The 14,776-nt window shown below is 50.4% G+C and overlaps 1 protein-coding gene across 1 annotated transcript; it reads right to left on the bottom strand.

Moving 5' to 3' along the window:
• Positions 1 to 6,153: 6,153 nt before the first annotated feature.
• Positions 6,154 to 14,555, bottom strand: LOC142091527 (ficolin-1-like). Its single transcript, XM_075170956.1, is given in 10 exon segments — positions 6,154 to 6,401; positions 7,299 to 7,433; positions 7,983 to 8,129; positions 8,538 to 8,669; positions 10,174 to 10,209; positions 11,568 to 11,603; positions 12,762 to 12,815; positions 13,553 to 13,670; positions 13,672 to 13,685; positions 14,477 to 14,555. Coding segments are annotated over 10 exon segments (999 nt in total).
• Between the last annotated feature and the right edge of the window lie 221 nt (positions 14,556 to 14,776).

Below are 14,776 nucleotides of genomic sequence, written 5' to 3'. Positions count from 1 at the left end.
GCCACCCATGGGTGCTGACCTGTGCTGGCCGAGGTGATGGGGAGGGCGTGCCTTATCGAGATACGAACTAATCGACTAATATTTCCTCTCAGAAAAGCTTTGTCAGACACATGTCCCAGCATCACGGCAGTCTGGATTTCTCCCTGCCACTCTCGAGAGGGGCTCAAAGATGGAGGGGTCTGCCTCCCCCCTTCTCATCCCACTGCAAACACAATGATGAGCACAGTGCCAACAGCTTGTGAGGCCGAAATGGGGGAGAGCTGGGTCCAGCATCATCCAGCATCTCACCCATTTCTCTATCTGGCCCAGCACCCTTCGCCTCCTAGGCAATGTGGGACACCCTCATGGGCCCCAGGGCTCAGGCAGCCAGGAAAGGACTTTGTTTTGATACCATGTTTTCTTCTGTGGGCCAGAGGGGCTGCGGATCCAAACCAGAGGTGGAAAGAATAATAGCTAGAAATGGTCTGGCATTTCCAATTAAGAGAAATAGGTCAGCAGTCGAGTCCCTGCCCCCAGATCAGCTAATTGCTGGACCATTGGTCTGAAAGACATGTTCTGCTGGGACCAAAATGTTTGTGGGTGTAAATAGGTGTAAGGTCTGTATAGTGGTGGAGCTGTGGCTCTGTTCTTGTAGACTGTAAGCTCTTGGAGCAAGGATCATTAATCTGTTCACCAAAAAGTATTTGTACAGTGTTTAGCCCAATCGGCCTTCAACCTACAGCTTAAAGGCTGTTCTCCCACATAGTGGTAGACCTACCGGGGGCCTCATCTCAAGCTTTTGGAGCTGGATTTGGTGTCATATATAGCCCAACATCTCTGTGCTGCGGTGCCTGCACAAGGGAGTGTCAGTGGTGTGCTGGGACAGAGAGGTAGTGGAAGAGCATGGTGCATTTTCACCAGGGATCATAAGGAATTGGAAGCTGGCGTGAAATGCACTGAATGGCACCAGGGTCACCAGCTCAGCCACATCTCTTATTTGCCCAAGAAACCTCCTGCTCAGCAGTAAACTGCCCAGCAAATACCTTCATCCCAGCTGGATACTGCCAGCGGGGGGGGAAGCAAAGCCTCGAGAAGTAGAAGACTGAAAATAAGGGAAGCTTTTCAGCCTGGAGGAGGGAGAGTGGCCACTTTTTGACTTGCACCAGTTTGGAGACTTTAGACCAGTGGAATGAAATGAACTGCAACAGCAGTGCAAATAGCACTGATGTATGTGTGTGTCTTTAGTGAGAGCCAGCCACCACCAGCATCACAGCAATGTGTTGGACGAAAATCACAGGGTGTATATTTGGCTACCAGGAGATGGACCGGAGGAGCTAACTGCAACCTCCTAAGGCTTCCCAGGCTCCCCTGGGCTCTTCTTCCATAGAGGAATAGGTTTGAGAATGAGGAATCCAACAGTATGTGCTAACACCCAAAGCATTAAGGATACAAAGCCTTTTCCAAGGGCCCCTATGGATGAAGGATAGTGTCTACCTCGGCTCAGTCCCTGACTAGACGCATTGCTTTCACAAAGCCTTTCCCCAGCCTTCCCTGTGCTACCTGGACTGCCAAGCCAGAGTCTGTTCTTCCTCTGCCCCTCCTGCACAAGAGTAGACTAAAGGAGGATCCCATAACATACCAGTCCCTCAAATGGCCTGTTATGGGGTGAAGGTGTCTTGTTCCAGGGGCACTTCCCTGCAGGGCTGCTGTCCTGCTGGTCACCCTCTTCCCAGGACCAGCAAGGCTTGGTGCTGGTGGTGCCCTACTGCAGACTGGGCTGATACTTCCTCCAGCCGTACATCTGACTCTGGTCCTGCAGAGCAACAACCGTGGGGCTGGGACACACTAGAAAAGGCATGTGGAGTTGTGTATACTTTGGTGATGCTGTGGTATGAAGGAAGATCTTTTGGTTTTATTTATCTGCTCAGGTGTAAAAAGCCTGCTCAAGGATTAAACAGATCCTGTGGGCGGGATATTTTCTGCACAGAGCACAGAGGATAGCATTAGCCAGCATGGTCGGAACTGCAGTGGATCAGAACTGTGTTTCTTCTGGGCTTGCCATATGACTCATCCACTCTCATGGTGAGGCCACATGCTGGATCTCAGGTGACCGAAGGATATCAGGTCCTTGGTAGAACAACCTTTGCTGCCTGCTGCAGGGGCAGGTGGGACTGAGACTGTCTGCAAGCACCATGTGGACTAGAAAAGCCGATGCTGGGAGTCTGCAAAGAACAGAAGTGGTCTGGGAATTTGTCTGGTGCATCTCGTGGACCAAGAGTTTCTCTTCACTGGTCAGAGCTGGAGGGAGAGGCAAGCATGGGAAACCTGCCGAGATGCCCTCCATGTATGAGCCCCTGTGCTGGGAGTGCAGGGCCTGGCTTCTCCACACCAGTCTGACGCAAAGTCCAGGTCAGTGATTGAATTTCATGTCTCGGAGTCTTGGCACTGAACTGAAGCAACTGCGATGGTGGGTGGAGGGTCTGGGCAGCGCAGCAGGTTCGCCGTTGCCGGACCTGACCAGGAGCTGCCTCCTCTGCATCTCTTTCTTCTGTCGGCTGCTTGCTCCACAGGTGCCGACGGCACAGACCTCGCCATGCTGCGCCCCATGGACCATGCGTTCCTGCATCCTCCATTGTGTCTTTGTTTGTTTTTATAATTGCCATTTGGGAATAAAGTCTAGTGGTTCTTTTCCACATCAGCCCTGACTGCTGTGTTTCATCATCCTGGGCCTGCTGAGTGGTGCTCCTGAAATGCTGTGTTTCCAAGCATAGGCACCAAACACAACTAAACAAACAGCTTCATGCTCTATCAGCATAGCTGGCATAATAAACCTTTAGTTAAAATTAATTTATAGAAGAGTATTACCTATGGGAGAGTGGTATTTTGAGTCCATTGCCCGCCCATGCCCTCGGTTTGTGGCAGGGTCAGCTGGTGTCTTAAGTCACCCCTTCACTTTGGATGGGCACAAGGTAACAGCAGCAGCACAAGCACAGTGCAAAGGGTTTGGATTCATCTTTTCCACCCCAGCAGCCCATAAGTCAAAAGGACCAAACCACAGTGAAATGATTTCCCTTCCCCAGATGCAGCTTGTTTTATGCTGACTCATACATGACTTTAGTTACTCTTCACATGCAACCCTCTTACAAGGACACCTCAGAAAATTGGAGGAAGGTGTTCACTATGCCAGGACCACCAGGTCTGCTGCATCCAAACACAAATCATAGAGTAGTGCTGAAGCTCAGTTCTCTGAGCTCCTCATATAATAGTCATTGGTGTTAGGTAGGAAGAAGACCTTTCCTTCCGAAGTCCAAGTTTCTTGAAGTTAATCAACTTTCAGATTTACAGCTGTGAAACCTCTGGGTCAAAGTGCTGTGTTCTTCCCTGGGAAGAGCCTCTATGCAGCCCTCGGAGGCTGGCAGTAATCTCATGGGTGGTTTGGACTGCTGGGTCTTCCCATGTACCAGACAATGCAGGAGGGTATCATTGGAGGCAGCCCTGATCTGGCCAGGAGGCTGGCCTGGGTGGGACCTGAGAGGACTAGTTTGGCCCTGCTTTTGCTTTCAGATGGCTATGCATCAACAAGCCATCAGAGATGCTTCCAGCCTCTCATTCAGGCTCCCTGATATGGCAGAAAGCAGGTCCTCTCCCCACACTCCATAGCCTGGCCCACCCTGCTCCTCTGGTGACTCCACAGCCTGACTTGTCATTAGGTGCAGCAAGGGAAATGTCTGGAGAAGCTCTAGGGATGTTGTCATTTCTAGGCTTCAGCGTTGGCCCTTTCCAGATCCACTAATGAGCAGAAGCGGGTTTTCAAACACAAATGAAAACCTAACCCATGAGCTTTCCAGGGCACAGAGAAAAAGCCCTGAGATGAGCAATGGCCAGGATCAGTCACAGATTTGGGCTATTCTGCTTTTCTGCTGGGGACCCTTGGCAAAAGGATGGAAAGCAAGAGGGAGTGGATGGTGTCCTGATAGTTTTGGGGAGCATATTCCATTAGGACATACCAAGTCTGTTCCCTGCCTCTTCCCCCACTGGTCAGATGTGAGAGCTGATGGAGAAGTGGGAACCCTTCTGTTAAGGAGAGGTGGGAGCTCTGGGCTGGTAGTATGTATATGTATCTAGGGAACTGGTTCCTGACCTTAGTGGTTCAATTCTTCCTGGCTGGAGTCAGTGCAAGCCCTCTCTGTGACTGCTGCAGGCATGGTGCCTGGGGTGGACCATCAAGCCCAAGGACCCTCTCCCCGACATGCCTGTATCAGCACAGGGAGCATTTTCCTGCCCTGCAGTGGTTGGGGCTTGTGCTGGAGGGCATGCAGTGCCAGCCCATGGTGCACTGAGGCAGCTTACGAGACGTAGGAGAATTTCACTCTGCAGCCAGGTCCAAACCACCTCACCTAGCACTGGTGATGGCTTGTCATACCTGAGTATTTCCTCTATGGAGTCAGGTGGCAGTCTGGGAATATTGACTAGATGGGCTTGGGTAAACTGTTTTTGGAGTGCTCTTAATTCCTCTAACATCAGTGTCCTTCACAGATGAAATTTAAATGTTGAAGGTTTCTGTGTAGTAAGAGGAGAAGATAAAGGGGAGCAGAGAAAGGGGATTCAGCACTTTTAGCTAGGTTAAAGCTGAGGATGTCAGCACCAGCTCATACGTCTCTGCAGAGGAGTCTTTGGTTCTGCGGAGCTGTCTGTGGCAGCACCTTGGGCCTCTCTGAGAAGCTCGTGGACAACAGCATCAGCAGCTGATAGGTGAGACACAGCTGGAGGCTGTGGGACCTTGCTCCCGCTCCTGCTGGGGAGTAGGAGAAAAACAAAACAGAGCTCCTAGAGATGGGGAATTGACTATGGGACTTTCAGTGTCTGCTTCTCTACTCGGAGATGCGCTTTCTCATGTACCTGAAAAGGAGAAGTGAGCAGGACCTAGTGAATAGGGAAATGCAAAACCTCAGGTTTATTTCTTAGCACATCATTGACCTGCTGTGGTGTGCTGCATGAGTGGCCTTTTTGCTTTTCTCACCCACAAGGTTTGGATTCAGTGTGGTAGGGCTGGAACTGTCCTTGCTACAGATCTGTGCAATAAGTAGTGATAAACCTGGGACCATTCGGAACATAACACAAATAAATACTCTGCTTCCACTGACTCTGGTCTGTCCCTGTGAAGAGTTAGCACTAGGCTCTTCTCCCCTGTGTCAGCTGTGGGGAGGAGGAAGAAGAGACCCTTTAACCAGTTCTGCTAATGGTCAAATAAAACATCACACAAACTGGGTGAACTGCCTCCATCCACCAACAGATAGCCTATCTTCAAATGCTACTGGAAACAAGTTGAAATGGAAGATACTGGCACCTGCTGGTAATTTACATGATGTCCACTTGTTCAAGATTTGACTTGGGACTACTGTAGTGTCTTGGTACCGAACATGTTGCTGGATAGACTGTTTGTATCTAGCTCTTGGTCCACAGCGGCTAAAGAATGACATCTAAAAACGTGCCCTGGAGGAGTGGCTGAAGCTGGGTCTGGGCCCAGCTGCAGCTGTGTCGTGGTGGGAACTGCCGGGCAGCTCTACTATGGTTCCAGGAGCTGAGGTCCTGGAGCATGTGTTGTGTGAGGCAGTGGAGAGGGAAGGAGGGAGATGGCAGTGCTGACAGCCCTGTGCTGGAAGCTCAGTCCTTTCCATGCTGGTCTACATCGTGGCTCCATCACAGCCTGCAGAGAGAGAGGCGGGGTCGGGAATTCAGTGCCTTTCAGATGGCTCTTGGGTCCAACAGGAAAAGAGGGTGCAAGAACACTGGAGGCTTCATGTACATGGATTAGACTGAAAATTACCAGTAATTACCATTTAGGGTAATAACATCTGAGAGCTTTACTGAGATGCAGTAGCCTCACCATCACTTGGTCTTTAAATCAAGGTAACACACTTTTCAGAAAAGATGCTCAGGCTAAGTCAGCATCTGTGGGGCTGCTGGAGATAGTCCAGGGCAAGAGTCTGGTGCTTACAGGAGCTCAAACCAGCACTGATCTCTTCTGGTCTCTAAAAGTCTGCTCTAGGCTGAAGGCACAACCTGTAATATTCTTCCTGGTCCAATTTTACCCTCAAACAACATTATGTTTTGTGTCTTCTCTTGGCTGTTGAGTGGCACCTGTTGGTGCTAGGCAGACATCCTCTTGCCATGTCAAACTGGCCTGAATTTCATTTCCGTTCGCTTATGGGAGTAATGGTATTCTTTGCCTGTCTTCCAGTTTATGCCATCAGCATAGCTCCCATGAACGCCCAGCCAGTACATCCCATTCAGGTTGGAGTAATGGCAGTCATTGTACCACCACGCTCCCTTGTATTCTGTGGCACAGTTAAAGGAGCTCATGTCGTTGTCCTGGTCTGTTGTTGAAAATGGCATGTCCTTGTGGTATGATAAGGAGTCTCCTGCAGAGAGTACACGTTCACAGTTACTGCAATAGAGAGCACGAAAGGGAACCTAATGTCCCTGTACACCACTGCAGGGCATCAGTGGGCCTTGCTGGATACAAGGCAGATCTTATAAATCCTGCTGTTCTCTTTGTTGCCCAGGTTTCCTCCTTGGTCCTGGAGAAAAGGAGTATCCTGAGCTCTGCCAGGACTGCTAAAACACACAGAGTACTTATCTATGCCTGTAAATAAAATGGGCCAGATTCTGCTCGCAGTTACACTGGTGTCACTTCCCTTGCACCACTCAGATTCTCTGCAGTCATACTGAGGTCTGGACTATCAGACAGGGTTGCAATGTGTACAAAGCCACATAAACCCAGAGCACCTGCTATCTCAGGTGCTGGTTTCACTCATTCCTGCAAGAGGGGTATTGAATTTTGCAGAGGATTTGTTTGCTTTTTAAAGAAAAACAAAACATCAGGCATCAAAAGGATGCAGTGCTCAATACTGCAAGTATTGAACAGCACCCCAGCTCTGCAAATGCCAAACCTTGCAGGCAAATATTTCCTTCCAATGTAACCAAAAGCAGAACTTTGCCCGGCTACTGCAGAGCTGTTGGGAAAGTTATGTTGGATGAGGTGCTGCTCAGGACCGGGCTCCACATTTGCTGCTAAACCATGTGGTTGCGCTTGTAGGTAATGCTCTGGGTCACACTCTGTGGCTGATGGGTGTCCCTGTCCTTCCCTGCATCCAGAGGTCACTCGGCACCTGGGGTACCATGGCCAGTTTTAAAAAATTGACCCAGAATGTAGATAGTACAAGGAGTTTGCATGATACAGCTCTGTTCTATAAATGCTGAACACTTCTGAAATGCTCTAGAGAACAGCCTTTTGCAGTGAGCTGCTGCTAACTTACCAGCGTTTCCACCAAGGAAGTCTCCTAGAACCAGTTTGTATTTCTCAGACTCTCCTAAAACTCTGAATGAAGCATACTTGGCAAAATAGTAGTTGTTTTCAAAGTCTCTCAGGTCAATGCGGAGTTCACAGGGTCCTAGAAGAGAAGGTGGGCAGCGGTGGTGCAGGGCTGATGGTGAGTACGCACCTGGATTTCAGGATGGAGGGTTTAAGGAACCCCGAGCTAAGTTGAGAGGAGCTTCCACTACTTGAGAGATATGATTTATTTGAAATTCCTGCAGAACCTCCTGTACCTTTGATGGCTTTCTTGTGAAGAACCTTTTCTGATCTGCTGTTGGGTGGTCATGGGCACTGAGAGCTACACACCCAGGAGCCCTGCACACAACTGTGACTCCAAGGCTGTGTGTGAACAAGATGACTGCCATCACAACCAGTCCTAGTAGGAAGTGTTGGCCTATCTCCAGAATAGGTCATGCAGCCAGCTCATTCTCTTCCCTGGCTTCTAGTTTTCCTTTTTTTAGAGTGCAATTCCCTGTGTGCAATGGGCTGCAAGAGCCTGCATGCTGCTTAGGACTAACTGTTGGGGCCTCAGATGGATGTGAGAAGTTCAGAGTCCTTTAATGACCGAGTGTGGTACAGGGGTTGGACTCTTAGGGCCCCAGCTCAGGATGGAGGCAGACCTTACCCAGCGAGGTGAGGAAGTGGATGTTGTCATTCCCCAGCCAGAACTCTGTCAGCTGGTTGCCAAAGCCTTGTTTGTATGAGTCCCAATCTCGCAAAAAGTTCACTGACCCATCCCAGCGCCTCTGGAAAACCTGCAGGAAAGGAGACCCTCAGCCCCACCAGGCCAGGTCCCCGAAAGCATCGGCAGCACCCAGGTGGCACAGCCCCCTACAGCAAATGCTCCCCCTGCGTCAGGATACTCCTCCGGGTCTTTGTGGGCTGAACCCCAGAGGAATCCCTCACAGACAGATCTCCTCCATCTGCCCTTGGTAATGAGGAGGAAATGATTTGCTGATTTAAGCAGGGAGTGGGTTTGTGGTGCTCAACCTGCTCCCAGAGACATCTCCCAGGAGAACCCCCTGCATCCACAGGGATTCACCCAGGCTTGCTAACGTGAACCTCAGCTGTCCCCTCAGTGTGTGTTTTCCTCCCTTTTTGTTCCTATTTTGGTGCCATCCTTTGCAGCCGTAATAAAAATCACTGTAGGGACATAGAAAACTCCCTCTCCTCATGCTACTCACAATCCATCCTCCGCCATCGGTGTCCATGTCACAGAAGACGGTGGTGGCGTTGCAGCCTTGGGGGTAGATGGTGTACCAGCCGCTCAGGATCTTCCCTTTACCCAACAGCTCTTGGCAGTTCCTGGCTTCTATGCAAATCAGGGAAAGAGATCAAGTGGAAAGAGTTACAACGTGCTCACTCGCTCACTGCATCCAGGGAGCAGATCAGCCTCATGCCGTAAGCTGGAGGCTTTGAGCCCTTCAGCCTCCCAGCTGGCTCTTTGCACTGCAGGACTCTGATGCACACCTACTGGGAGCCAAACCCCGCTGCAGTTTCTGAGTCCGTATGTCACAGGGGAGATGGGCACCTTCTAAGAGATGGTCTAAGGTGCTCAGACTCCTCTCATCTGCAATGACTATTTTGGGGGTCTAGGTGATGGAGCTGCTCTGAGCGGGATGACAAACTCATGATCCAGGAATTTGTCCAGGCTCGGGAATGTATGGGGGGCACAGAGAGTGTGTGGGTAGTTGGCAGCAAAGGAGTGGTGACACAGAAAAACACCTACCTGTAATACAGAAAACAGTGTTCAGATCGTCCTCTACGGATTGGACAGAGAGCACTTTTGAATATATACATATATATTATGTATAAATTTATTTTTCCTCCCAAAAACCACACCTGATGACAGAAGCTCAGATTCACAGATGCCAAAGGATTGACTGGAATGGTCCCTATCAGACATCCCAGCTTACAGCTGCGTCTGTGGCTTTCATAGGGGAAAGCATTGGGAGATGATCTGAGATGGTGGTGCTGGTGGTGCAGGTGTCTGAGTGTGCTGTATTTGATGAATGGATGCACAGCTGTGCCAGGCTGTCTCGTGGGCATGGGTGTCCTTCCTAAGGGAGGGATGGTCCTGGACTTGGCCTGTTCCTTACTAGTCAAATGTTTTTACATGCCCAGGAAACATAAAAGGGCAGAGGAGTCCTGGGGGCAGCAAGGGGCCAGTTCAGTGGCATCCCAGTCTCTCTCTTTCAGGTGCTACAGCAGCTCTGATCTGCCCAAGCGTCTGCACGTGACTGTGGCCCTACAGCATCCAAATGTAGCCAGAGCAGGTTGTAGCTCTGCTTTGGCTTTAGCTCATGGAGACGGATGGGTCAACTGAAGCTTGTTTTCTTTTTTTCTTTCTTTGTGTTTTTTTTTTTTTAAAATGATTACATTAATCTGAGCACTATCACACACGTGAATTCTGTGTCTACTGAACCTGCCACTGCAAGCGTGGTGGTATAACTGCCTTTGAAGTAGCAGCATGTCTATAGAGGTTTTTCTAGTGGTTGCATCTGGAAACCAGGACACTGAGGCTCTCAAAAATTAAGACAGACCTCCTCCAGGACACACAGGGCAGGTGACTCCAGTAGTGCTCAGAGGACATGACTTTCCTGGCCTGGCTGGATTACAGAGTAGACACACAGAAGCTGCATGTGACTGTGAGAAGCAAATGGGTTAACAGTGATATTTCCTTACTCCATCCTTCAGTGTCACTCTAAATTTGTTTTTATTGCTGTCCTGTCCTGACTTGTGGTACAGGGAGTCCACCACTATCTGCTCTGCAAAGCCTTCAGCCAGTGGCATGAAGGACCTAGGATGAAACTTACCCCATGTTTCTGGAAATCCAGGCTCTCCTTTCATTCCTGTTGGACAAACAACATCATCAATTACTCTTCACCTTCCACATCCTGCCTTCCCCTCCTCCAGCACTTGGCATCATTTGCTTTTCAAGACAAATCCTGCTGCAGTGATAGAGGGCTGTGATGTTAGGGGAAGCGTTTAGCTCATCTGCACACATAACAGAGGCACAGAGAAACCAGGCAGGAGGAGTAACTCAACATATATTCTGCCCCAGCGGCTCCCAGGCCCATCAGAGGAGACCCACCAGCCCATCAAAGGGCCATCTGCACAGAACCAGGAGAGCACAGAGGGACAATGGCAGGTGGGAACCCAAGTCACAGACTCCTGTAATTACAGAGGTAACACCCAGCACCCTCAGTCACTGGGAGCAGCTCTCCAGGTTGCCTAGCAGGTACGTGGGGTGGCTGCCAGGGGGGTGGGACACATTGTAGGTGCACAAGGAGCAGCAACCTTGCCTCTCTTGGGCTGTTGGGCCCGGCATGATATATTTTCCCCTGACATCTGATTTGGGGCTGGGAGGTCCAAATGGCAAGACTGACACAAGATGTATCTCTGTTGGACCTGGCTGCTCTGCCTGCTGCTGCATGGATTTGGGTGCCAACATTTTGTGCCAGTGAGTCCCATTGGGCTGGGACAGGTGGGACAGGAGCAGGTGGGTGTGGAAAGGAAGAGGAAACACACCTGCGGGAAGGCAGGGTGAAAAGCCCTGAGGGGGGAATGGTTGCTGCTGGCAGAGGGCTTTAGTCAGTGGTTTGGGAGCAGCTGTGACAGCTAGAGCAAATGTGCTGAACTAGCCACCAGATCATCAGTGCTTGGCCCCCAGCTATTACAAGCCAAGCTCCAGTGAGGGAAGCCACAGTGCAGACAGTGCTCAGTGACGGGTGCCAGTGGCCTTCACATGCAGGATGATGGCAGCAGGAGAAAAACTTGTTTTCCCTCTACCGTATTGCTAGTGCAGGTAGAGAGACATATTCCTCTGGCACTAGCAGCGACTGAGTTTCATCTGAGCCTCTGCATTTTGCCATAGCATGGGAAGGTCAGAGGTCTGCCCGAATCTGGCTGGTCCCTCAGGCTGGGGTGTGTGAAGCCCTGTGGTTTCTGTAGCTGATAGTGCTGATGGCAGCACCAGGTGCCCAAGTTGGGGGCAGCTCCTGTTGCTGAACAGCTGGTCTGGGAGAGGGGCTGCTCACACCACCCGGACGATGGGGCACTACTGTCACCAAACAGCCCCATCCAGTACCTGGTGGGATACTTTTATTTCTCTATAGTTGCTCCCACCTGGTGTGTTCTTCCAGAACAGCAGAGGGTGGAAGTTTAACTAAAGCAGCTCATGTGATAAATTCAGCACAGCATGATTTACCTTTCGGTCCTGGGAAGCCAGGATCTCCATCTGCTCCTGCAAGAGACAAGAGGAAAATGATCATCACAGATGATTCAATGCGAGTGAATTACTGTGGCTCCCCAAGTGGCTGCTCCAGCTCCTCCATATGTCCCAAATGTACAGGAGAGGCTGTCAAGTGGTGCAAAGCCATGGTGCTCTGCTGAGTGTCCCAACTGGTGCTGCTACCCTGGCCTGGCTGCTCTCTTGATCAGCAGCATCTCTCAGGAACAGCAGGAAGAGCAGGACACAGGGGAGAGAGAACTGCTGCTCTGTCTGCTGGAGTGTATGGGGGATTCATAGCTCCGTCTCAGTGACTTTTTGTGGGGGCTTTCTGTATTCAGTCAGGCACCTGTGAAATTTTGGGCAATAACTTCTTTTTCAGTGGGTTCATCCACCTCCTGCTGGGGTCTTGGGTGCTTTGACCAGGAAATAGCTACATATTCAGCATGCAAAGGGGCTGTTTTCCCAGCTAGTCAGTGCACTGGTGCTCAGTTCCTGGGTGGCACCTTATGCTGGGAACTGGTTTCTTTAGAAGAGACACTTTTCCAATGTCTGCAGCACACGGATTCTGCTGAAGACCTTAAGCACAGCCTGGGTGGAGGGAAAGCTAATTTCCCAGCAGACATCTTCCTCTTTTCAGGGGCTCATCCCATTGCAAAGAAACCCCCATTCCCTCCTTGCTTCACCCTGTGCCAGCTGTTTCCTGATGGTTTGATCACATCCTTCTGGTCAACTGGGTACAACGGTATCGCACGCCGAGTCCAGGCCTGGAGGCTGCTGGAAGCACTCAACATCATGTGTCTGCATCAGGCCTCCTGGCTGAAGCACCCCAAAGCTCCTCAGAGAGGGGGGACATTTGGGCAAGTTTGTCGTGGTGGAGGCAGGAGGAGGGTAGGAGTGGGGAATGGGGAGAGGTCTGATTTTAGGGATCTGGTAAGGGTCAATGGGGAACTTCGAGAAGAAGAGTAGTATCTTCCTCTGTGATGTGATCCCAGTCAAGGACACTGTTTCTAGTACTCATGGCATGCAAGATCCATACCCCCAAATCCTGCTTTGCCTACACTACTTCGGGGCTGTTTCTTGGACTACGACCAGCTCTGTAGACCCAGTCTCCCAATGCATGTCCTGAACTTGGGTAGATTTATGATTAGAGCTGAATATGTTACGCATTACCTTTTGCACCAGGTGGTCCTGCTTTCCCGGGGAGTCCCTGGGCTCCCATTTCTCCTGCAAGGAAAGACTCAGTTTGTATGTGCACATTGCAAACTGACCAGAGGGGAGATAATACAGAAGCCTGGGCAGCTGGGCCTTGACTTTCACAGAAACAAGGAAGCTGGGTTTTGTTAATTAGATTCAATCTTGCAACGTATCTTACTCCTTTTCTTCTGTTGAAGCTACACTACACCGGTACCGCCAGTGTAAGTCCTAATCTGCAGTTCACATATGAATTCCTATGACCTTTGTACATCTTGGACTCAGTCCATGGATTTTGCTGCTGTGGATCTGCTCCCTCTGCTAACATGATTCACCTTCTGTATGAGTTGGCTATGAAAACCCTGAAGGACCCCCATCTTCCTTGCTTCCTGGGATAAGAGGTGCCAGTACAGTTCCCAGACTGTTCCCCGGCAGACATGCAGGAGCATTGCAACCTCCCTCCCACCCAGACTGTTCAATAAAGACTCAGAAAATAAACGGATGTTTTTACTGTAGAAGAAACAAGTGAGTTATGACACTTCACATCCCAGGACCACTTTAGACTTGTGATAGGACTCAGGGAAAAAAAGATGACTTCATGTGTACCAGCACGTCTCTAGATGGGATGTTTTCCACTCCTATTTGACTCTCCAGCTGCTCACAGAAGCCAGTGCCAGGCCAACCACTGCTCCAGCCTCAGCTTGCTTCCCCTACCCAAAGCAACAAAGCTATCTCATATCAGTGTTCATCACTGGTTTTTGGGGCCTCACCTTTTGTTCCTGGGAGACCTGGTTCTCCTTTTGGGCCAGAGGCACCTGGGGTCCCTGGGCATCCTTGGAGAATGGCGAGCCGGTCAGCATCACCCAGACCCATTATTCTCACCTCTGAGGAAATGAAGACAGTCTTCAGGGAGATTATTAGGGCTCCGAAGGTCTTGGAAAGGAAATCGAACCCTCTGGAGTTCAGGAACAGTGCAAGCAAAAGCAATGGGGGTGGGAACTTGGGGTGTTGTATGGATTAACAGATGGCATTGGGGATCTCGTATATTAGAGGAGCTAGACACTGAATCTCTGGCTTCAGGGGAGTTCAGTGGGAGAGAAGGCTGTTATATATGACATTACATGCATGACAAATATGCTGTAGCTTAATAAAACAAAAGCTGAGAGGTGCCCTGGGGGGTATTGACAGCAGAGTAAGTGACATTGACAGATCTGTGGACAGTGAAGGTTCTACCAAATTTCCTGACACCAGCTCAGTTTGAAATCGCCCCTATCGCCTTCTCGAGGAATATAGACAGAAGGCTGTGTTGTGCAGTGTCCCCAAGCTGTGCCCGGCACCCAGAAAGCACTTGATTGATCCTTTGTATTGCTCTGCATCTTTTAGTAACTGGGCCAAGGCACCATGAACAAAAACCCTTAACCAGGATGGAAAACTTCGACTGGGACAGCCTGTTCCTGGAGATCCCACTGGTGAGTGGGGGAGGATGCTACATCTTTGGTTGGAGCCAGCAGTTTTGTAAAGTGGCTGCTGAGACTTCATTCTCCCCCTTACCCTCCTCCCACTTGCAGCTGAATTAAAAAAAGCATAGAAAGAAAAAATCGTATTTTCCCCACCCCCACCCCCAAGTTCCTTGTGTTATGGAGGGAGATGACAGCGTCCCAGCAGGATGACAGTAGGATTTGTGCCTTACTCACCTGGGCAGGTGTCCTGGGCATCACAAATCGTTGCTGTTAGGCTGAGCAGGGCCAGGAGGGTTGGGACTGCCCTCCCCATGGCCGGCACTGCTCTCCGCTCTCTGCGCAGCTCCCCTCATCCACGTCCCAGGCACTGTGGTTAGCATTGACCCATTTAAGCCTTTTATACCTAACAAAAAAACCCAGCGTAAGCTCCACCTCTGTGCTTACCCGATGCCTGTTCTCAGGTCTGGTACTCTGGTTGGGTCTCAAGCTGTTTCCCAGATAAGCCACTTTCCACAAGTCTGATGGGCAAGTTCT

Source organism: Calonectris borealis, chromosome 21 (genome assembly GCF_964195595.1).
Source record: "Calonectris borealis chromosome 21, bCalBor7.hap1.2, whole genome shotgun sequence".
NCBI classification, from domain to species: domain Eukaryota; kingdom Metazoa; phylum Chordata; class Aves; order Procellariiformes; family Procellariidae; genus Calonectris; species Calonectris borealis.
The sequence above is the reverse complement of the archived record's forward strand: the minus strand, read 5'-3'. Positions and strand labels throughout refer to the sequence as shown.